Source organism: Paralichthys olivaceus, chromosome 16, assembly GCF_024713975.1.
Source record: "Paralichthys olivaceus isolate ysfri-2021 chromosome 16, ASM2471397v2, whole genome shotgun sequence".
Classification (NCBI taxonomy): domain Eukaryota; kingdom Metazoa; phylum Chordata; class Actinopteri; order Pleuronectiformes; family Paralichthyidae; genus Paralichthys; species Paralichthys olivaceus.
Window position 1 is genome coordinate 9,957,173 of NC_091108.1, and position 25,380 is coordinate 9,982,552.

General features: G+C 43.6%; 1 protein-coding gene across 6 annotated transcripts in view; it reads left to right on the plus strand.

Annotated features, from left to right (window-relative positions):
* Window positions 1-25,380, plus strand: part of znf521 (zinc finger protein 521) — a 91,182-nt gene that overhangs the window by 33,471 nt on the left and 32,331 nt on the right. For 5 of the 6 annotated variants that reach the window (XM_020103719.2, XM_020103727.2, XM_069510983.1 and 2 more), the window contains 3 exons: window positions 6,590-10,095; window positions 10,270-10,354; window positions 10,674-10,703. In XM_020103719.2, the coding sequence (XP_019959278.1) occupies window positions 6,946-10,095; window positions 10,270-10,354; window positions 10,674-10,703 (3,265 nt within the window). In that variant the 5' untranslated portion in view covers window positions 6,590-6,945. The remainder of the gene's footprint in view (window positions 1-6,589; window positions 10,096-10,269; window positions 10,355-10,673; window positions 10,704-25,380) is intronic. The other variant, XM_020103697.2, reaches the window with a different exon arrangement.

Genomic DNA, 25,380 nt, shown 5'->3' on the forward strand with positions numbered 1-25,380 from the left:
TACATTACCTATGCAATTGTGTGCGATTCATGTTTGATCATTTTAAACAATTCAAATCCAGTAGTGTACTCCCTGTATTCTTCTCCACTCATTAATTACTTTTCAGAATTATTGTATTTTTTAAATCTTTTGAAAAAGGAAGCACAGTTAAATTTCTTATTAATCCCAACTCTGTCACTTTTCCCCTGATGCAACACTTGATCCTGTCACACACAAATAAACAGCAGAACACAGTGTATTTGCCAAATATCACAATGTTAATGAAAGTAAATTAAAAAAAAAAAAATGATCCGGCCCCCTGATCCAGATCCACAGCAAAATCCTTCCACCAGGTTTTGTGGTAATCTGTCCCTGCAATTTTGTGTGTAAGCCTGCTAACAGACGAACAAACAAATCTAACAGAAAACATAACCTCCTTGGCAGAAGTAACAAGACAAACCCCCTGTGCATTGTTTAAAGGTCAATTTATTATAAAGCTTTTTTTCAAATGAAATATTAATAATAGTTAAACTGTTAGATTAATAATTTATAACTCCTTTACAGGCCTGCGTGTGAAAGTGTTGCTGACCTTAGTGACCTCAGTGTGACAGTATACAGTTGTTATGAAGGATAATGTTGTTCCCAGCATTAAGTCATCTCTGACAGGCTTTCACAGTTCAAATTCTGTGGTTATGGATTGTTACGCGATGCTAATTTTCACAGGAAACACAATAAAGCAGATTCTGCACACAGCACAAACATCCTCCTTCATTTTAGAGGCCTGACATTATTTTAAGGAATATTATTGATCGATTATTATCATTAGTGTAGATTTCAGTTTGTCCGTGTTGGTGTAACAGACATCATAGTCGTATGGGACACGTGTTGACGCCCACATAAATAATGGAATTCCACTTCTCATCGTGTCTCACATATTATGGAAACAAAAAGCCCAGTAAAGGATGACTGGCCGCCCTACTTTTTTCTCCCCTCGCCTTCCATTTGTCTAACTTTCCTGGGACACCGCTGGGGCGCTGTGATTTCTGGGACAGTGACCAAGTGCTCCTGTCTAAGCTGGGGGACGTGGGTAATGTGGACAAAGTAGTTGACAGTTTGCCGCTTCCCCATGGTTGAGAGACAGAACTGTGAGGGCCAGAATAATGGACACAGAGTCAGGACAGTGCTTGATGTCCCAGCTCTTTGTGTCAGGCTCTGTGTGTGTGTGTGTGTGCATGTGTGAAAAAAACAAAATCCCCATGGACGGTTGCAGTTTGGTGGTTTGTGCCCTCCGCCTCCGAGTGTAGCTCACTGATGAAACCCCTGGAAGTGAATCCTCATTTCATTCGCCTCGTCCAGTAAGAGATGGCGCCCTCGTTCGCTGCTCCTCTGGTCGTCTTGCCCCTCCCTCTCCCCCTGTAGCGCAGGGAATTTGATTGATCCGTAGCGAGGGGGGGAGAGGGACCTGACATTTCTCGGCGATGTGTAAAAAAAATATTGTGTTTGCTTTGAGAAAAAAAGAGACGAGCTAAGTTTACGCACAAAGCACACAAATAGACAACACTACATTTGAGGCTGAGAACGTAATGATGAATAGCAGCTATTTTAAATACTTCTACCCGTGCTTGTGTGTATTTGCGTCTGCGTGTGTGTTAATCAGCTGGATGCTGCCATGTCTAGCCACCTGGCACTTTTGTTGACAGCCACTGGGAATTATCAGTGTTTCATTTTGACTGGATTTGATGTCTTAAAACAGGGATGTAGCAGGACTATGTGAGTAAAGCCCGGCACCAGGCCTCATCCAACAGTGTCCTCTGAGCTCTGTGTCCCAAAAACCGACTGACTGATTCGCTCATCTGACTGGAATCAGTCCCAGAAATTCAGCATCACCCCCCCCCCCCCCCCCCCTCCACTCTCTCTCTCTTTCTCTCTCTCTGTTGGAGAGTCTTTGCTAATGTAAAAATTTCTCTCGCCACCTCCTCTATTAGATCTTAAATGGTTGTGTCACAAACAGGGCCGTACATGATAGCGCGTTGTTCAGACACACATCGCTATTTGGGCATCAGAACAGGAAAAAGCGTTGAGATGACACATGCGTCGTCTCTCGGGAAGGACTCACTACTTTTCCCAGTAACTGTAAAAAGATCCCCCTTCTCTGAATATGAAGTGGGGTCACGGTGTTACATCAGACAAGTTGTCAGCTTTTTGTTTATTCAATGAATCCCTAATCCCCAATGTGCCACAAACACACTCGCACAAACACATCTCTTATGACAACCACTACGTGCAGATGTCTGGTACAACACACAGGAAGGTTTGGCGGCTGAAAGCGCGGGCATGCATTGCTTCACTGGAATGGCTTTTGTACAAAGTCTAGCTTCACTATAGAGGTGGCAGATGAGTGATAGCAAAAAACACTTTTCTGATGAGATAAGGTCCTGGACATGGATAAGAGTTTGGCTTCCTAAATAGAAGAGGTGTACTATGCTGTCAGGCAGTGATAAGCCATATTGAAGTGCTTCCAGGACCTCGACAAGAAACAGCGAGTTATTCCCAAACCACGGCACCTGAAAGGTTTCAGGAGGTGGAATAACTGGGAAAAAAACAATAGAATCACATATGTCCATTGGCCAAGCATTATTTTAATGAGAGCTTTGGGCAAACAGATCCAATGTCAAATTCTATAATAAATAAGTAAGTAGGAATGTAATTACCTGAATAAAAATTTTTTTTATTAGTCATTAGTGTTTTTTTGCACTTTTCTAAATATGGTTTACAAAGTGTTTCACAATAAAAAAAAAAGTCTATGGATGATCAATAATTAGCTTTACTCTAAAAAACTACAATGCAATTATTATTCATACAATTATACTTGTAGTTTGTGGCAAATAGAAATCTCTGTGTTGCTGATAGTGTTAAATGATATTTCGCAACTCTTTAATAAGGAGGCAGATGTGTCGGGGTTTTGTGTGTGATATATATACAAAATGCAAAAACCCAATTTACGTTTCAATGGCTCCTTACAGTATTTACACCATCAAATGTCTTAGCTATATCCCCTACACATTTGAGTTGAGAATTGTTTTATAATTTTTTTATTATTAATTATTTTGTATATATATTTTGGACACTTTGACCATTGGATTATTTGAAGGAATTCCCTCTGATTTTGCATCACCTCAAACTACGACAAAGCAGTATGTGTTAAAAAAAAGAATTCAGCTGTAGTAATTCTAAGTTTTGATTAACCTTGTAGCATATTGAAAAAAACATTTTTTGCATATATGTATCATACAGTCTAAAGGGAAACAATGTCATCAGAAAAATTAATGACCTGCTCTTTTGCATATTTTGCTAATTCGTTGCTAATTTTATGAATCCAAAAATTGCACAAATAAAAAGCAAACCTCCTTGGAGATTTTGAAAGCTGTACGTCGCCTGCACAGAAAAACCTGTTCCCAGCTTTAAGGATCTTACTTGAACTGAAGTATTTTCTCTGGAAAAGGCTTCTATAAATGAACACAGAGGAAGTGGTGCACAAAGAGTAGATCAGACTGGTTTAGAGGAAACTGAGACCTGCGTGTGAGGGGGATTTTTTTTTTGCGGTTACCTATTCAGTACAAGAAAAAAAAGAAAAACTTAATTATATGGAGCTGTTTCAAATGTCTCTATTAACCTTACAGAAATGTATTCATTGAACTTGACAGGCAACGCTTTTTTTATTTTAAAAAAAGTTTTCGAGTACTGTAGCTCAGAGTTGAGTTTATATCTTAGTAGTAAATGTGGCTATGACACATTTTGCTGCCATTCCCTATAGAAGCACTGCAAATGAGGTTGTTTTGTTCCGTATAGGAGACATTTAAAAGCGATGGAAAGGGGGTAGGGACAGAACTCCCAGAGAGGGACAGGCCTTAAGATGGAGGTCTTCCTCCCAGGACGTGACAGGCTGTTGGCTGGAGGATGCTCAGGAAGGCCTTGGCAGACCAACAAAGACAGCCCTTCAGCTGCAGGGTGTAGTTTTTCAGGCCCCAGCATCCCCTTTGGCAGCAGCACAGAGAGTGCTGGCGTGCACAGGCCCCCGGCCCGAGAGACAGGGAAGTAAGGCCCGTTCTTTTATTTACTCAGGCTGCTGCTGCGGCCTGGGCATTTCTTGTCTGGGTGAAGGAAGGAAAAAAAACAAGTCTCTCTCTCGCTTTCCTCTTGTGGTCTCCTGAGGAAGATTGCTCTTTCATGTACAGTTATTCACACACTTGTTTCGGCCATTGGGTTTGAATCTGTATTTGTGTGTACATGCTCACATGTGTGTGTCACTATGTGGGTCTTGTGAGACAACTGTAATGTACAGTTTCAATGCAGAATGCCCTCTAATATGGTGGGACAAACGGCATTATGACATTATTTAATAAAAGCAGCACTGTGGGTTTTTGCTTCCGCACATACGGAACATATTGCCATCAGGCTGATATGATGATATCTTGACTGCAAGTAATGTTCATGTCAAATGAATTGTATTACTGCGATACGTAATATAATATAACATAATATAAATATCATGGCATTATTTAAATCATATAGCAACTTCTGTAATATTTCACAATGCTAATACTAATACAGCGATTAGATCGTCCAAACATCTATTCTGCCAGTCGAGCAGTGTTGCGACTCCCACATGTCCCCCACAGATACGACTTTATGCATGTGTGGTATTGGAGTGAGGCACTAAATAAATAATATACATCAAGTAAGCAACAACAAAACAAAACATGGGATGAGGTTGTCCTGACAGCTTGGTAGTGTCTCAAGGCAAAGACATCCTCATTTAAGACAGTAGAATTTCATTTAGCCTTGTATACGGGTCCATTTATTTGTTTGTTTTATACGATTGTCTCAAAGCCAATATGTATGACTGTAAGGCATTGGCTGGGGTCATTCTTCTTGCACTGTGTTCTTCTCCTATACCCTGGGAGGCAGCATGAGAGAGGGCAGATCCGCCCCCATCTGTGGAGGAGGGCATAGCACTGAGTCACCCATCCTCCCTCAAACCAGAGAGGGAGAGATAGAGAAAGAAAACACTGAGACACGTATGAGAGATGAAGCAAGTAAATCAGGCAAGGTTTTCTCCTTGAGTGAGATGTGTGTGCAGAGTGGGCGCCTTGCCAGGGGTGGGAGGTTTCCGGGAGGGCCGCGGTGTGGAGGTGGGCTCTCAATGTGCCGCTTTCAGCAGTTTGGAGGGGCAAGGGAATGGCCTCCGACCCCATCTGTTTCCTGAAGATAGGCCCTGATGGGGGTAAGTGCTCCGAGAGGGCATGATATCCTGACAAAGGGCAGATCTCCCAGCAAAAACAACAGAACGGGAGAGAGACTTAGATTTGTCAGCTGAAGGAGAGCACAGAGGTTGGATCCTGGAAAGAGCTTGTGCTTTTCCTTCGTCCCTCTCATAAATCTTAGCAGTTTCCTCTTGTTTTTCCCATTCCAAGTTTTGGCCTTTTGACTCAGTTTTTTTTTTTCTGAAGAGGTTGGGATTACGTTGTTTTATTTAGGTAAGGAAGTCCACAGCACTTAGAATTCAGCAGCGGAAGAAGTGGTCTGTAACCTTTTGAACTTGTGGAAAGTGGTGTGCCGTGTTTTCCATTCATATCACTGTACAGTGAACCAATGGAAAGGAATGTTGGCAACAAAGTGTTTTGAATAGGGACACATTAAAGTATTTGTAAAACCACTGGGCTGTATGGGTGAAAGCTGTATTGTCAGTTGACTGGTGTTCCCTGGTCATTCTCTGCACCTGTTTGTCCTTGAGTGAGATTGTTGGCCACTTGGTTTGTTCTCCCTCTATCTGTTTCCCTTACCCACACTGAACACACAAACACACACACACACACACGCATCAGCACATCCATCTATTCAGTATCAGTTGTCTCACGGCTTATACGACTTAACACAAAGCACATTGACAATTATGATAATAATGCATATTCTATAATTTGATATCTATTGATGTGATGTTCTGAAAGGCCCATATTTCACAAAATCATTTGTTTTGCAATATAAAGGATTCTAAAGGCTGTGCGGTCTAAATTGCACATTTAATCTCCTCTTTAACTCTTATCTGCCCTTATTTCTCTTGTCTTAAGGTCATTTCAAGGACTCTTGTTTTTCACAAATATTCTCGTCATTGTTCGAGAATAATAGAAATGTTCTAATTTACCTCATGCTAGGCTTACAATCTAAAGTACAGCCATTGTCTTGTGTCGGCTTTAAATGTCAGAGAGATTGTATTTTGAGTCACAGTGGGCTAAGCCATTACATGGCCACATACAAGGTTAATTGTAGTAAAAGTATTTCCACTTAGTCTCTCCTCTAATTATACTTAAAATTGCATATTTAAATGTAACTTTTCAGATAACACAAAAGGCAAGGTATTGTTTCAACTGAAGAAAAAATGGACGACGCTGCACAGAATTCTAAATTCATACACGACAACCCTATAATTACTATGACAAATAACACCGTGGTGGCCCACCTTTTTATTTCAAAGAGTGAGACAGATGAGTTTCTAATACACACACATCTCTTACACACTTTTCTTATTCTCTTCTTTGTCTTTCTTCTCCAGACGGTGCTGATCTTGAGGATGACCCATCGTGTTCTTGGCCAGCATCATCTCCCTCCAGTAAGGATCAGACTTCTCCAGGACACTGCGAGGACTATGATTTTGGCGAGGAGGAAGGGGGCCCTGGCCTGCCATACCCGTGTCAGTTCTGTGACAAGTCCTTCAGTCGCCTAAGTTTCCTCAAACGTCACGAACAGAGTCACGGTGATAAACTCCCTTTCAGTTGTACCTTTTGCAGCCGACTGTTCAAGCACAAACGCAGCCGGGATAGACACGTGAAGCTCCACACCGGCGATAAGAAGTATCACTGTGGAGAGTGTGACTCTGCCTTCTCCCGCAGTGATCACCTCAAAATCCACATGAAAACTCACGCCTCCAACAAACCCCACAAGTGCCCTGTGTGCCGCCGAGGCTTCCTTTCCTCCAGCTCTCTCCATGGCCACATGCAAGTACACGAAAGGGGCAAAGACGGCAGCAGCTCCAGCCTTTCTAGAGCTGATGAATGGAAGTTGAAAGAAACACGCAAATGCAGCCGTTGTGAGGAGGGCTTTGATGTCCCAGAAGAACTCCAGAGACACATTGCTGAGTGCCACCCAGAGTGCTCGCCATCAGAGGATGGAGGCCTAGGTGCCACCCTGCAGTGCATCTACTGCCATGAGCCCTTCAGTGATGAGGGCACCTTGCTGACACACATCGATCAGGCCCACAGTCGAGACAGGAAGGGCCACACCTGTGCTATTTGCTCTGACCACTTTCTGTCTGTTGAGGACCTCTATGCTCACATGGACATTCACCAGCTCCCTGAGTCAAGTAACCACAGTAACAGCCCTTCCTTGCTAACAGTGGGTTATACCTCTGTTTCAAGCACTACTCCTGACTCTAACCTCTCTGTCGACAGCTCCACAATGGTGGAGACAGCACCACCCGTACCCAAGACAAGGGGTAGGAGAAAGAGGGCTGCTCAAAATACATCAGACATACGAGGACGTTCCTCCAAACAGCCGAAAGTCTCCTACAGTTGCATCTACTGCAACAGGCAAGTATTCTCCAGTTTGGCTGTGCTTCAAATTCACCTGCGAACCATGCACCTGGACAAGCCAGAGCAGGCTCATACCTGCCAGTTTTGTTTGGAAGTTCTGCCTTCTTTACTAAATCTAAATGAACATCTTAAGCAGGTCCACAATGCAGAAGACCATGCTGCTCTATTAGCCAGCTTACCTGATGCCCTTCTTCAGTGCAACTTCTGCCCTGAGGTGTTGAGTGACCTCAATGCGCTCCAGGAACACATCCGCTGCTCTCATGGCTTTCCTAGTCCTGTGGCCAAAGAGAGCAATGCCTTCTTTTGCCCCCAATGCTTCATGGGGTTCTTGACAGAGGCTACCTTGGAGGAACATGTTCGTCAGACTCACTGTGATGGGGGAAGCTTACGTTTTGACTCCCCCCTGGCTGTAACTCCCAAGGAGCCTATAGTAGAAGTGTACTCTTGTTCTTACTGCACCAATTCCCCCATATTCAACAGTGTTCTGAAGCTCAACAAGCACATCAAGGAGAATCACAAGAACATTCCACTGGCACTGAACTACATCAACAACGGAAAGAAATCTCTGCGAACTCTCAGCCCTTCTTCTCCAATATCTGTGGAAGCTACCATGTTTAAACAAGGCAGCTCGGCCTCACGTACTTCCAGTGAGTTCATATGTAACCAGTGTGGAGCCAAGTATACCAACTTAGACCTTTTCCAGACTCACCTAAAAACTCACCTGGATGTCCTACAGCCTCAGCTGACCTGCCCACAGTGCAACAAAGAGTTCCCAAACCAAGAGTCCCTGCTAAAGCATGTGACGATTCACTTCACTATTACCTCCACTTATTATATCTGTGAGAGCTGTGACAAGCAATTCACTTCAGTGGATGACCTGCAGAAGCACCTACTTGACATGCATACCTTTGTGTTCTTTCGTTGCACTCTATGCCAAGAAGTGTTTGACTCAAAGGTGTCTACCCAGCTCCACCTGGCTGTAAAGCACAGCAATGAGAAGAAGGTGTATCGCTGCACCTCCTGCAACTGGGACTTCAGGCATGAGACTGACCTACAGTTGCATGTAAAACACAGCCATCTGGAAAACCAGGGCCGTGCGCATCGCTGTATTTTTTGTGGCGAATCCTTTGGCACAGAGGTGGAGCTGCAGTGCCACATCACCACGCACAGCAAGAAGTATAACTGTCGCTTCTGCAGCAAGGCCTTCCATGCTATCGTCCTTTTGGAAAAGCATTTGAGAGAGAAACACTGTGTGTTTGAGGGAAAGACACAGAATTGTGGTGCTAATGGCTCTGCTATAAGTGGTGGAGATGGCCAACCTAAAGAGGATGCTGACCTACAAGGTCTCTTAACTAACAGCCATGGCCCAGGGACAGTAGGAGGATCTGTTGTGGAGTCCCATAACAGCCATGATGGGAGTGAGGAAGAGGTGGAAACTGCAGAGCCCATGTATGGCTGTGACATCTGTGGGGCATCTTACACCATGGAGTCACTCCTCACTAACCACCAGTTGAGAGACCACAATATACGCCCTGGTGAGAGTGCCATGGTAAAAAGGAAAGCTGAAATGATCAAGGGCAACCATAAGTGCAATGTCTGCTCCCGCACCTTCTTCTCTGAGCCTGGGCTGAGGGAACATATGCAGACCCATCTTGGGCCTGTCAAACACTACATGTGTCCCATCTGTGGGGAGCGCTTCCCTTCCCTCCTCACCCTGACTGAGCACAAGGTCACCCATAGCAAGAGTCTGGACACAGGAAGCTGCCGCATTTGTAAGATGCCACTGCAAAGTGAGGAGGACTTCCTGGAGCATTGCCAGATGCACCCTGACCTGAGGAACTCCCTGACAGGTTTCCGCTGTGTGGTCTGCATGCAGACAGTCACCTCCACATTGGAGCTCAAGATCCATGGTACATTTCACATGCAAAAAACTGGCACCATGTCCTCCAACCAACCCATGGTCCGAAACAATGCCATCATTCACAACCAGCAGATACACCATCCCCAGAAAATTTTCAAGTGCGCCTCTTGTCTGAAAGATTTCCGGTCCAAGCAAGACCTTGTGAAGTTGGACATCAACGGCCTGCCTTACGGACTCTGTGCGTCGTGTGTGGTAGCAGCTGGTTCTAAAAGCTCCAGCCCAACAGTGAATGGAGGAAGACAACAACAGCAAGGCGGGGCCACCACTCCAGCACCAACTACAGGTGCATGGGTCCAGGGGGAGAGTCTCAGCCCTGGGGACGGGAAAGGCAAAATCGTTTCATCGTCGTCTTCATCCTCTTCCACATCCTCCTCATCTGCTGCCAAGACAAGATGCTCCAGCTGTAATGTGAAGTTTGAGTCAGAAGCAGAGTTGCAAAACCACATCCAGACGGTGCATCGAGAGCAGGCAGGGGACAGCAACAGTGGGCAACTCAAGACCCCTCAGGTGTCCCCCATGCCTAGAGCCAGTCCCTCACAAACTGAAGAGGTATTGTTAATCAGTGTTTTATTGAATACGATTGAATAGCATATAAGATCATGCTGAGGTTCTCAAATACTTTTATATTATGTTAAATCAGTAAAACTAAAAAGTGTTTTCTGTTTTGTAATATTATCTTTTATTTAGAATTGATAATCCCTTTCCTCTCTGTCTTATTTACAGAAGAAGACATACCAGTGCATCAAATGTCAGATGGTCTTCTACAGTGAATGGGACATCCAAGTTCATGTGGCCAATCACATGCTGGGTAGGAGAGATTTTTTTGGTTTCGCTCATTATTGTCTTTGTTGTGCTCCTGCAACAAAAACACAGTGCCTCTGTAGAATGTTTGTAAATGTGTTTTTCTACATTTCCCAAAGTATTTCTACTATAGCGTAAATTTAATCAATGTTAGAGGGAAAGATTTTGTGTTATCGTCATCGATGTAACCTACAAATAATTAAGAAAAAAAATCACCCAAATTCACCACAACTATTTGATCATTTTAAATAAATTTCAGTCTTTTTATACTTAAAAAATGAATCACATGATATATGTAATGAAATATTTGACCCTGTCTCATTCAGGCTTACTTTCTGGATCACATCACCAAATAGGTGGAATTATTTTAATATTTTGACCATCAACTGCATCCCCATTGTTGTGAATTTATAAACCATCCTCTTCATTTCCCCATGCATGTGAATGGTACTGTATACAATAGTACGTGTGCATGTTTGTGGAGCATCTCTCCACTTCAAACCACTCTGTCATGACAGTAGTTTGAAGCAGTGGAAACATACCGTACAGATTATTGAAATATTGAAAAACCCAAACTAATTGTATTCAAACTGGTAAATTTTCGAATCATTTTCCACAGGTTTCAGAAAAACTTCCCATTGCAGGTGTATTTTTTCTTTTCTTTATTTTTTGCTTGTTTATTGTGCCTTTATTGTTTCACTGAAATACCCTGTTCAGATAACTGAGATCTGAATACAACATTTGGTAACATGCTCTCATGCTTTCAGCATCTAAGGACGTCAAATCAACTGAAAAAATGGATGTTTGATTTTATTACTTGGTGTATGACAAAATTATTCAAAATTTCCTTTCATAAGATTCTTAAACAAAGAGTGCTGGTATATCACTAACCTCCACATTTTCAAAATGTCTTTACTTTTGGTTGTCATTTGTATGCAGGCAGAATAATTTGTAGAGAACAGACAATTGGAAAACAGGTTTTCTTGCCTGCAGTAAGTAGGCGTCTGAATTCCGGTCTCACGTTCCTTTATTCATTCATTTATTCAGCTCGTTTGGTGGCTCTTTCATTACACTGCATTATCTGTTGTCTTCAGTGGGGGAGAGACTCATTGATCTGGAACCAAACCGCCTCTCTGTTTGGGACACGCTTCTAGGCGCAGGTGAATTTAAACACGGTGGGCAATTCTATCAGGACCGGTAGGCAATTCTATCAGGGACCCACTGTTTGTGCATAAACAATCAGAAGCATGTGATTTGTGATTTTGATGCTGCAGTGTATTTGCAAAGGAGAGAGACGAGATGAGAGTGTGTAGGTGTGTATTTGGTATTCATCTTTGCGATCTGCTCACCCACTATTCTACTGGGGGTGCCTAATACAGTACCATGCCAGCATTAGTCCTTTCTCTCACGAAGCCAGGCACGGAGCACACTGGGAGGGTAGAAAACAGACCCCCCTACTGGTTATTTTATGTCTTTCAGTGGCACAAGCGCACAGTTCCCTCATCATAGTGGAATTCAGACAGCTTAAGATAACAGGAGGATAGGTGATTGGGTTATTGTTTGATGTTTTACTTCTCTGATATGCCATCGCTTTGTATTCAACACGATAGTGGTTTTCATCAGACTCTTTAAAAGAGTTTCTGTTAGCTGCATTTGTTGATCTGTAAAATATGGAGAACGCAAAACACGTCTTAATGAAAATGCAGTCGAAAAATGAACTTGTCGAGACGTGACTGCATTTTTTTCTAAAGAAACAAAATGGATCAAATAGAAGAAACATAAATAAAATAAAATATGTTTTCTCGAAAAGCTATTAATAAAACACATGCATCAGGTTAGTAATCTAGTGGTTTATGAATGGCTTCTGATGAATCCTTCTTTAATGTAGAATGGGGTTGAATTCAATCCAGACAGTAATAACTGCAAAGCCAATTTGGGCCAAAAACAGAAAAAAAAAATACTAATTTGGAAAAGGTCTAAATACCGTCTCTACTGAAAAAAGGGACACTTTCTCCTTTTAATGGCCATCTGCACAGGAGAGGGGAAACAGGGGGCTGGGGTCATCTCCGCTCAGCTGTCAGCGTTATTAGCGTAGGTAATGGAGCAGACGCTGGATTCATAGGGGTGTTGTTTTCATCCATGCCCCGCTCCATGGTGTCAGTTCACACTGATAACTCTATATATAGTGGTGTGCCATGACATAACCATAGTGCTAAGTGTATGGAACAACAAAACCTGAGCCTGTCTCACCCAGACAAGTCCATATTAGCTGCCTTTGTAATACAATAGTCTCCCTAAACTGCAGTGCACTCAGCCTCCACCCTCGTCTTCCTCCCGTTGGGCCAAAGTGCTCGTGGCTGCCTCTTCTGTACGACTGCCAGCACATTTTGATGCATGGACATTACACTCAGATGATGACGTCCTAGTTCAGACATAAAGCGCGGCTCTGGTGCCCAGCTACTTGACATTTACTGTGATAATGGAGGTAAATGAAAGGGAAGGAGGTGGCCATGGATGCAGAAGGGTTTGTAGCCGGCCAGCCCCAGCCCCAGCCTGTGAACGGCCCCACGTGTCTTAAGATGGAGGCCGCAGCCTGCTAGGGCCCAGATGGATCAGTACACATTTGCTGTACAGCTGGTCGCTCTGTTTGGGGACCTGGTGCGATACTCCTATGGAGAAAAAAATGATATCGCCACCATCCAAGGAGCAATTTAATAGCAGGCCAGAAGACAGCTGGCCACTCTTTAGTTTAGAGTTTTTTTGGCATGGCACACTTACAGAATTGAGGGTGTCCGATTTTTCTCCAGAGACCCACAGATTTATACAGCTTTCAGCTGCTGCAGTCACTATCAAACCTTTTACTGCTATTTTTCTTTGAGATTAGAAAACAAATCTGGCCATCAGTTTGTTTTGCCATCTTGATCTATAGCTACTGCCTCGGAAAAAAAGATTTAAAATCACTGCGCTTTCACAAAGTTCTCTGTTGTTTTGAGAGGATCTTTGAAGGTCTTTCATTGACACAAAAGCCTGTTTGGTTTTATCAGCGTGCTGTCGTGCCACCCCATTGCTTCACTTTGACCCCACTATAAACTATGACATTTGGAGCCTCACGGGGGGGCAAGTTTGGCCTATTTATCGCACTGTTTCAAATGTCTCCATGTGGATTTTCAGAGCTCTGACATGTTTTGAAACATGGGCTCTGTCTTAAAGGGTTTTAAAGGTGAAAAGGGTTTTTGCTTTTCTGTTATATCTGCTTTCGATCCAAATTCTCATCTCACTCCGTCCATTCCAAGCAGCTGCTGCCAAGGTGGCAGTGCTCAGAAGGACAACTGTAAACAAGCAAACCAAACCACATCCCAGAAAAGTGTTTTTGGGGTCACCTCTATGGATTTTTTTGGGCTGGTGACAACACTGAGCTCGAAGCCAAGTCAGGGAGGAGCCTTCTCTCACAGAGAGGAGCCGGTGGCCTGGTCGGCCCAGGCAGAGGGGGGCACAGGAGGGGTGGAAAGGTTCGGGGGCGGAGAGGGAAAGGCACATTTGCTGTACAGCTGGCCGCTCTGTGTGAAGCAGGCACTGTGGGCCGTTACAGAGCTGGAGAGGAGAGCGAGTGAGAGGCCTTTAGCTCTCCCAGAGTTTCTCCTCCTCCTCTCCGCCTCTCTGTCCCCCCTCCTCTGTCCACTATCTCTCCATTTTCACTATTGAGCACTCAAATGTTCATATGAAGCAGGCTCCAAAAGACATACTGTTTGTGGGGGGACAGACAGGAGGCACACTGCAACACTATTTGAAGCTGAAAGCCTTGTTTTGTTTCCGCAAAGGGCCACAAATTATCCTTGACACATATCCTCTTGTCTTTGGCCCCAAGAGCAACTTGGCCAGTGTATGTTGATTACATGGTCTCCATCACTGTCTCTGCCCTGGTGGCAACACATTCACTACTCCATTAAGCATTTTTTCCCCCTGTGCACAAACAGAATATGGTATTTTTATTCTTTGTTTCATTTCCTATAATCCTCTTTGATTAGGTACGTCTGATGGTGTTCCCTCTGTTTCTGGGACTCATTCATAGAGCACATACACATGTAATCTGCTAACAAACATGGCCAAACACTCCTCATTTGACTCCTGGGGGGGGCTGGATCAGAGTCAGAACTCAATAGACAACACGGAACAGGAACAGGATCAATCTTATGAAATAAATAAGAGAACAGGCTTGGACCAGCCAGTGGAAACAAAGGAAACCATGCGTGCCATATACTGAGTGTGATATCTGCCTGCTTTTATTAATTGGTGATTAATAACACCTTTCTGTTCGTTAGCGCAGTCACCTCCCGTGCAGCCAAGTGTGTTGCTGCTAATATGCAATTATGCGCACCTTACTGCTCGTTACATTATACCTCTCCCTGACTAATGTGGCGTCCATGAGGAGAATAGAAAACAGAGTGAGCTGCAAAAAAGAGCTATCAATAAGACTCTCACATTCACTGTGTTAGCTACCTGTCTGGACTGGGGGAGAAAAAAAACAAAGTTTCTTATAAATTCCTCAATGTAACCAGGAGACTGCATTAAAAGTTTTACAGCATTGCAGAGACTGTTTTGCTCTTCCTGGTGTTTTTGTTGTAAAGCAGGGGTAATTGACATCACCATGGGGATGCTCTGTTGCTAGGCCAGACAAGCTCGGTCTGATGTGGTCCTTATCTATTGATTTTCCTGACATTTCCCCACACCTCACAGACTAGGCCAACATGTGAGAAAATATCTGATGCTCTCAGTTCATACAGCCTGTTTGTACAAACTCCGAGTGAGCACTCGCTGCCCCTCACTGCATTGCAATTGGTAGGTTGGTGTCACCATAGTGAAATGGGGCGAATTCTTTTCAGCAACTGGTTAAGCTTTTGCATTTGTCCAGCTAATCACTCTAGAGCATAAGTTACAAACTATATAGAATTGTATAAAGGCTATTTTTTCTAATTTGAAGCAGCAAAGGATTCACTGGTGCACTTTTTTCGAATTCTCCTATGCAAGTCTAGTTGGGAACTTGGGGCGATCTGAATAAAAGTAGGCTCTTCCTGTGCATGTGGCTATGTTTTATTGATATACAGGAGGGATGTCTCCTTTAGAGTGTTAATGCCAACCCTTGTTCTGAAGTGAAGTCCATAAATACTGGATGATCAGAATTAACCTCTGCATTACTCCACCTCCCCATGGTCTCTGAGATGTCACCAAGGCCGTAGGTGCTTGCGCACCCCTGGTCTGATGGGGTTGCTTAGCAGTCTGACTGGAGGGGGGCTTATGGGAGAAGTGCAAACAGACAGTCCTGCCTTACTAAAGGTCAGAGCTGCAACCTACACCTCTCAAATCCCAGTCGGGCCCTGATGGGACTAGGGTTCCAAGCATGCCTAGAGATGCTTGTAGTAAGAGAGAATTACAGTGAGAGTGAAGTGGCACGCTACTGCGGAACTGCGCCACTTTTAGAGGTTGTCAGCACCAATAGTAGTGTGACAGATCTGATCTAACTTTGTGTAGTGGCTTTTACTTGGTGTGTTTTTGGAATGACGGGCATGCTGGGACACCAGTAGCTATCATACGCTACTGGATAGCGGATAATGTTGTGTGTGTGTAGAGAGGTGTGTGTTAGAACACAAGCAGACTCCAGCTACCACGAAAAAGTTTTAGCTCTCTTCACGGAGCACTACGGTGGTTTTCCAAAGTACCATGTAACGAATGACTATCCTCATCGAACTTTGGCTGTGGCAGACAGGGGAGGAGAGGGGAGGGGGGATAGGGTCCTGAAAGGCCCCCCAGCGTCAAAGCCTTAATAATCATGTGAGCAGCGCTGGACTTCATTACCCTCCTGTTCGACAGGCCGAGTGCCAGCCTGGATTGCTGGCTGGCTGTGGCAAGGTCAACGGCGGAGGAAAAACCAGTTACTGTGTTACTCTGGAGCGGAATGGAGAGGGGCGGCCATCTGTCAGCTTAGGCCTGCCATACCCGCAGAGCAAATGGACACGGGCGGCCAGAGGAGAGGCCACAGACACCCATAGAGCTAAACCCAGTGAGCATAACACCGAGGCATGGACACGGATCCAGCCAAAGAGATGGGCCTTGGTACCACTAAAACACATATATACACACACACACACATTGCAGAGAGGATACGGCAATCTCAAAGAAAATTTGGCAGCAGGTTGTGTGTGTTTATGCATGTTTTGCTTTTAGTGTCAGTGCGCTATTGGGCCCCCACTGTTTTAAGTCCAGATGGCAAACCATTTGATAAAAAGTTGATAAAAGTTTTGCTTGGCTTGCCAACAGTAAATGTTTTAATCATAGTGTTCCTTTATGAAGACAAGCTCCTTGTGACTCTTTTCCTGCAGAAAATGTGATCTTTGCCTTTAGACCATATTTTCATGGCGAGTCAAGGATCTGGAAGCAACATGTTTTCTTCCAGAGAACAACACAAGCAACACCACGCATTTTGCGGTATACTCAGGTGTCTCGCTCTTTCATATCCTTACTCTAGTTTTAGTGTTTCACCTTGCTGGCTTTTTGTCTGCGACTGTGCACCAGCCCTCTCTGTGAGGACCTTTACGATGCCCTCTGGCCAAAATGGAAGAACCCCATGGAATGTTCCAAAGCTCTCTAATAGGTTTCAGGTGCTGCGGGCCGCTGGCCAGCCCCCCACCATCACCTCACTCTGTGTCTTGTGTGATAGGACTCCCTGCTTCACAGTCAAAGCGTTGCCATTTCTCCTCTTAAAGAAAGAGGGCAGGTCTTCGAAATGGATCCTCGTCGTTGACTGTAAAACCTTTGCCTGTCTTAGAAATACTTTTTTTTAATCTTTCTTTGGTTTACACTGACACTTTGTGCGTCACCTTTCACTGACATTTAGGAATCCTCTACAGTACTGTGGGGATTAAACAAATTTCCCCTCAATTGTTCAAAAAATCTCACACATACACGTTTTACAAAATATCTAAAATAAGAATAGGCCAGGCCAGTAGGTGGTGATAAAATCAGGTAAAATGTCTGAGACAGACACCTCTGAATGCCTACAATGTATTGCAGTAATGATAAATTTAGCAAACTTCTTATTAGCAGTGGCAATTGATAAAAGAGAAACCATTATACATCCAATTATCGTTGTTTGTGTCTGGTGCATGCTTATTACACAAAGCAACAGTAAGCTGTGATGTCATCACTTCCCAAACAAGCAGGTATATAATAAACACGCAGACAGGCATTAAACGTTGTGTGCGTGTGGACGAGAGGCCAAAACACAGAGGAGAACGTTGTTTTTGCTAAATATCAGTTTGGACAGAGTTAATTAATAGGCAATTTAACAGGTCACATATAATGCTGCGGTTTCTCTCTCACATAACGTCTCTTCCCGTTCCACAACTCAGCACAGAAAAAGCTCTTCCTTGTTTTCCCTCCTCTGCCTGGAGTACCGACCCCCTGGCTTGAGCGTCAACACGCTCCGGAAAACAGGGAGATGGTCCTGGGCGCTTCCACCCCCCCACCCCTCACATTAATGGAAATCACACAGGAACTCCCTGGATGAAAGCTTTATTAGTTATTAAGGTTTAATGTTGATATCAGTGCTTATATGTTTACTGGAGTGCACGGTACTGCTGATGTGGAATTGTCAGAGAGGTGCAGATTTAGTAAGGAATTAGTGTACACCCAGGATTTAATTAAGGGGATCTATTTCCATCTTGTTAGAAAGAGATAATGTGAGTGCTGCATGCATCGTAGGTTACCATATTAAATGTTGCTTCCTGTTACAGCATTAAATCCACTACAGTAGAGCTTGTAGATTACAATATGGAAATAACATCCTACTATATTTAGCTGTAAGAATTGCAATTAAATGTAGATTGAAGCACACAAGCTCTCAAGGTACATGTGTATTTTTCTCTTTTATAATTTGAGAATACATTAGTAAGTGGAAAAAAAACAAGTGACAGTCATTAGAGGTAAAACGGTCACACTTCCACTCTTTTCATATGTCTTGTTCCATTTCCAGCGTGACGGTGGAGTGTGAACAATGAAGCGACATGGCCTCTTTGTCTCTCCATTTGTCCCAACTTCGCCTAGAGACGCAAACCTTAAGCCACTCACTCTCTGATTAATCTTTAACATTTATAATTACTAATTAAGTTAGTAAGAGACTTTTAATGTAGTCCTCCTTCAATGGGGAGCGGAGAGGACAACAGATCATTAGCTTCAATAATGAACGCGGATGAGACAGATAATGGCCTGTGATAGGTGAATACTGACAGTTATATTAAATGAGGCGAGTATATGGGAAATGCTGGAGCACTTTGCAGAACCAAAGGCGTGGGGAGACAAGGTGGTGAAGTATTCGGCTAACTTCAGCCTAAAAGCATGAAAGAGAGTCTGTACTAATTAACACACATTACTGTGATGCAGGCAAGTCTATATTAGCATATGTATCATAGGATGTATATCTGTGGTGGTAACTGTGTCAACCCCAAGTACAGATTTTATTTATTCATTCACACTGGTTTCATTGAGTTTTTTGGTCTCCCTAATGTCTTATCTCTTATCTTGTGTATCTCATTATCACATTATTACATTAGTGTCTGCATTATCCTGGTGGCTGTAAGTTTCTGCCCATTAAAGGAGTCATTTCGTCTTCGTTTTTTTTTTTTGTACCTTAACGACGACGACGCTACCCTGGCACATTCCGCGAGCCTTCCCACTTTGGGGGAAGGTGCTTATGCCATAATGATTATTATCATTAAGAAGATATTAATGTGCTTAGTGTTTGCGACCCAGCTGCTCATCATGGCCTGAGTTCCCTGCCGGGGGGAGGGAAGCAAGCCGCTGCCAAAACGGACAGTGTGCGTCTACGCAACCGCCCACCTGTCCAGAGGTTTCAGGGTCGGTGGAGGTCACACCTACCTGCCTCCGTGCCCTCTGCCGAGCTGGAGGAGGAAATTGGAGGAGATGAATGTGGACTGAAGTTATAAAATCACGACTTGTTTGAATTCAAGGGATTGGAAGTATCTCCCTCTAATGTTAGAGTAGTTTATAATAATTATAGTTATGTTAGCGTGTGGTGAGGGGATGTATGTTTTCCCAGCAGAGATACAGGCCACATAATTATTTCAATGTCATACGAACATGAGCACTCACACTAGTTTTCTGTTTAGTTGTTTTAGGGGGGTTGCATTAAAGTAGAATTAGGTTTTTTTTTAGAATGTTTTTTTTTAGCTTCTATAATTGTGTTATAAATTAATTTGTGACTTTTTGCACCATCCACATATTTTATCTGTCATGGCAGAGGAGGCAGCGGCAGGATACTGTGTGACGACTCCATGTTTTGAAGCATCATATACACAGAGAGACGGCGTGGGGCTGGAGGCTGCCTGGCTCAGCATCCTCCAGTCTCTCAGTTTCAAATTGCTGCTTCATTAGGGCCTGGAAAAGAAACCCATGGTTACATTTAATCAAAATCAGTATGGCAGACCCACATAATCAATCACAATCCTTATCCAATATGCTACATTCTGTAACTACCAAGCTGGCTTGGAGAAAAGTCAATTATGGCCCCTCTCCCTGCTCCTCTGCCGGGCTTGCTGTGATATTATACAGTTTCTGCAGTTGTTTTCATTATGAAAACATGGAGTGTGTGCATCTCACACTTGCAGCTTTTTCCTATTCATACAGTCATTTCCTTTTTTTTTTCCTTTTTATACTGCAAGTTCTTGTATGATACATGGACTAGGGCTTTTGTCTGGGAGAATGACGCGCCATTTCTGGAATAATCAAATTAACTATTAATGATTTTTGCTCTCAAACTAACAACACAAACTTGTGTTACACAGTGGGCTGCAGTCAGTGATGCTGTTCATATTTCATATAACTCGTGTCCATATGGAGCTGTTTTCACTGTCTCTCTCTGCATGATTTCTATGGATGCTCTACTTTCTCATCCCATATCCCTGAGAACATTTATGCGAATGCAAACATGCACACACACTGCAAGCTATGGGCACACGCACACAAACACTGCAAACATGCTCACATACTGTACACACACTCATCACTCAATCCATCAATCATTGTTTTCCTCTTTTCCTCGTCTTGTGTGTTCTCTCTCTCTACCTTTTTCACTTCAGCACTCAGCCTCGCACACAAATCAACGAGCTCCACACAACACACACAAGCTGGGAAATGCACACAGACACAAACACACAAGGTAGCTAGGTTGGTGGGGGCCATGGCTGCAGCTCTTCTGCGCAGTCCCAGAGTGGCTCCCGGGGCTCGGCTGCCAGTTGTTTGCCAGCGTCTCCGGGTGGAATTCATTCAAATTAAAGCGGTGGAATGAGGCCCGAGTCCCAGAATGCCTCGTCCCTCTCCTTCATCAGCATTCCGCCGATGAGAGTAATTAAAGCAGAAATTAATTCTGCTGTAAGCAGAGGAGCCACAGAATAACTGATATTAGAGGCTGGATGATGAATGCTTGGCATCAAGGGAGGTCTCAGGGGAAGAAGGGGAAATTCACAGATCTCTTTTTCTTTCTTTCTTTCTTTCTTTTTTTCCATTCTTTCTTGTTGTCTTTATTTTTCTATCGTTCCACTTTCCCCCTCTTTTGCTCATTTTGCCCACTCCTGTGTTTTTTATTACCTCATGTCTCATGTATGTGCCTGCTCACTACTCGCCCCTCATCTTTACGTTCCTTTCATCCTTCGTGGCAACATTCGTCCTTCCGTGTGCCACCTTGTGATTGCCACCGAGAGCTGAAGCCATTGGCTTTAAGCATGACTGAAGACATCACGGCTAAGCCTCCCCTCTCAGTAACAGTATTTCACATTCTGCACTGGCGCTCTCATTTCAAGTCAACAGGCATATTAGAGTGAACTGATGCTGCAAATGTTAGCACTTTGTTGTTTGTCAACAGAAGCCAAAATGGAGAGTGCTTCCAGGTTAATCTGATAATACCAGGGGCTTACTATTAAGTGCCACAGAATCAAATATATATAATTCAGTGTTATTGTCAGCACTGGTATGAATTAATAATTATTAATTAATAATGATAAATAGCACATTCTGTATATAAAGTAGTTTGAGCTAAACGCTGTGTATTATTTTCACAACAAGCTGCGTTTTTTTTCTCAGGCATAGTTTGAGACTGAACCTTGAAGCTCGCCAGATGATGTGATATTCTACCCAGGATGATTCAATGATCCCCCACGTCCCCTGACGCTTTATTTTTGGAATAGCACATCTTTAGCAAGAGCAGTCACAAGACTGAAAGACAAACACCTGAACTCTTGAAAGACTGAGGCTTCATGAGATTGTCAGTGAGGCTGTTTTCCTCGCTCAGAATCAAATGGAATTGAACAAAGGTTAGCTCTTTGGGGCTTTATGGTAATGTGATATACGATGCTGCCATGGAATTTGCCAATGCATGTCTTAGCACTGTCTGACTCTAAGGAAGGAGTGAATGGTAATTACGCTGACCTCTGCCTCTCCCTCTCTTATTCCGCCCTCTGGGTAAAAAGCCTGAGGAGGTAATAAACAATAGATAGATTTGTCTTGTTTGTCTTGCGGCTGCTGCACTCATAATGACACATGAGATCGGTGTCTATTTTAAAAATTATACTTGCCAAGTTTTTCCAGGTAGTTTTGTTGCATTTTTAATTGGCCTCTGCAAGAATATCTCAATCAGATGTAAATGAATGGAGTCTCAACCTGAGAGTTACTGACTGGTATTAAGAATTTAGCGCGTTGGCACGGAGTCGAAACACGGACCGAATGATTTGAAACCAGAAAGGGCCTAAATGCAGAGGAGATGTAAAACTGTGGACAGAACCAGCCACAGACCTGTTGATGAGGCCATGTTGTGAAGTTAAAAGGTTTGAGGGATAACGTCACTGGCAGCGCCAAATAATCCCTGTTGTTTTATACCCTGGATTTTAACTGCAGATACAAGTGCATGCCACATGTAAAGGAAAGACAAAAGCTTTGTCCCCTTTCATGTGCCACGTTAAATGCAAAGAATCCTAATAAGATGGTCTGGTCTAAGGAAGATTTCCATGATTTGCACTTGTCGCCTAGCAACAGTGCTGCATTTGGACATTGGACTGTAGTTGCTCTTTGGTTTTTAACATGTAAACCTTTAGCAGTAAACCTTGTGCTTACATCTCACATGTTTCGGGTCTCGTCACTTGCCGCCACCATTATCTCTTGGAAGACGGTTGGTCGTGTGAAAAAAGAAGCAGCCTTCGAATTGGGAGGGGTATAGCTACGTCGCTGTGAAGCAATTTGCTACCATTGGGGCAGGGCTGACGTCTCAACATATCTCTAATGTAATTAACTTACATTATACACCAATTAGCCAAAACATTAAAATAGGTAACTGGTTTTAAATGGCTGATGGTGTATAGGGAAAGTGACACAACAATTGAAAAATATAGAAAACATAAATAATAATAAAGTATTTTATACACAACCATGTTATAATATATAAACTAAATAGTAATATATGATGTGCTACATCTTAATGTCAGTGTTAAGTACTGGAGAGAAATGGGTGTGCTCTTACTCTACCCTACAGAGTAAAAGCACAATATTATTCTGTGTCATTTGGCTGTTTCTGTTTCCAGTCTCCCTTTTTCTGTATTCTGTCTTTTGGAAAGATGATATGAAGCGTGAAACAGAAATAGTAATCATAAAGCACAGGCATTTCCTCTAAATTATTTAGTAATAGTGTCTTTTTATAGACACAAGGTTTACCTATGGCCCTTACTAAAAGCTTGGTACTTAGCAGCAGTTTTCAGAGTGTATCTCTGCAGTGGATCATATTGCTGTGGCGCATGATATTTCCCTCCATCATTCAGAGTGGCAATACTGTTATGAACAGGGGGGGCATATCTTGATGTCTGCCGTCCTGGAAATGGTGGCGGCATTGTTTGTTTGTCTGCTTTCATCCCGCACACCAATAAAAATACACTTAAAATGAAGCCTCGGTGTAACAATGACCTTAAACGCAATGACACTCTTTCCCATAACGTTGTCCTGTCCAATAGTCCAGAACTCCCCTAAGAGGCCTTACAGCAGGTCTAGGAGGAACCAAATGAGAGAGAAATCGATTACTTTCCTCTCTCCACTGTCTCTGCCCTGGCTGAATTACTGAAACAAGATGCTGCACTTAGAGGAGTCTTTGGAGAGGCAGAGGGAGAACGAGAGAGAGAGGTGGGGAGAGAGACGCACACTTTTAGGGACATGGGTGCCATTTAGACGAGGACCATCCTCTCTCAGAAAGCCACTAAAAGCAGCGAATGATCCTCTTCCTGTCCCTGGCTGGGAGGTGGTTAGCCTCCTGTGGTTAACTGAATACAGAGCATAAACTCAGGTTTGAGGTCAAAGCAAGATCATTAAAAAGAATATTAATTCCCTGAGTGCAAGCATGACAGTTACACACACACACATACATGATCTGCACCAAAGCTAAGAGTGTCACTGTGACAGCACCTGAGCGGCACCAACTGTATCTGACACCGTTTCCAGACTTCTTCATGTCAAATGGGTTTTGTTTAACATCCGCACCAGAGTTTATTGTCTGAACTATGAGGATGAAAATGAATCCCGCTCGTTTAGTAGACAGAACGTGGTGCTTAAGGGAACCAATTCCTGTAAGTGCCATTAAGTGGAAATTGCCATTCACATATTCCAGTGGTTTGATTAATTACACTCTCTCATGTGTTTTCATAAAGGACCAATGAAATATGGGGAGCAAATTGCATTGTGTTCCTGTATCCTGTTATGTAAAAGCAGTTTAATTATTGACACATGTTTTGCCACCTGGCCGGGGGAAAGGATGGTTGGACATGAATAGAAATCATACAATAGAATATTATGGATGGGTAGTGCTAGCACTTGAGATGCCATGTGTTTCTGTATCTGCAACTCAATTAGTGTCCCCGTCTTCACCTCGCCTCAGATCTCCTGCTGGATCGGAGCGCCGAGCAGTCGAGATCAGCTGGATATGACATAGTTGTGAGGGAAGCGTTTTGTGAAAGCGGCTGCACTTTAGAACCTGTTTGACTTTGTGCGGCAGGACTGCTCTCTGAAAGGTCTCCTCTAATAAATATGTAGTTAAGGAGATATTTTGTGAAGGCTCCGCAGTCTCTCTGGGGGATTTTAAAGATCACTACTGGCTTTGTGTGATATCTTAACATAGCTCCTTTTGATCAGAGCACAGGCTTAGACGCTGCTTAGTTACTCACACACTGCTACTTTGAACCCAAGGAAGCAGCAGACAACAAGCAAATTTGCAGCTTGAGCAGATATGTGATTATTCCTTTTTTCCTCCCCTGGTCTTTGTTCCTGGGCTTCCAGTGCTTTTCAAGAGCAGTGCCCTCTACTGCCACGGAGATTGAATAACATCTCAGTTTCAGGGCAGTGCTCTCCTTCTGCTTTAGCCAGTAGCGCTTAGGCTTTACTCTATTCTGTATTCTACACTGTATGTGGAGGTATTAGCTCGTAAAACCCTCCTACTGTCATATGAACCCACTGCAGTCCCTGAGTTCTATATGAACAGCAGGGCTCTGATACTTAGTCCCAAGCTGTTCCTGTTTGCCCAAAACGATCAGGCCTGGCCTCATGCTCTCTACCTGATCTAGTTGACTGGGCTGTGTAAGTTAGGTAGGCAGTCCCTGTCTCCATCCCCCTCCTCCCTCCCAATATGCACTTGGACCCAGGCTCAGGCTGCACCTTTTGTGTTCCACAGGGATAGGGGGCCAGATGGAGGAATTTGATTAACCAGCAGTGGAGGACCAAATGTTCAATTGGATACAGAACCAGTTGGAAGGTGGGAGGGAGCGAGGGATGAGGAGGGGTAGAGGGAGAAATCTAAAATGGCTGGTCATGTGCGCCGGCCAACACTTTCCAAAGGGGAGCCCAAACAGACACTGAGGTGTAGTAATGCAGAAGCCCTTTCCAAGTACCAGCTGGGCCTTTTAGGAGCCTCTATCCCCACAGCAGACACTCGGCAGCCTC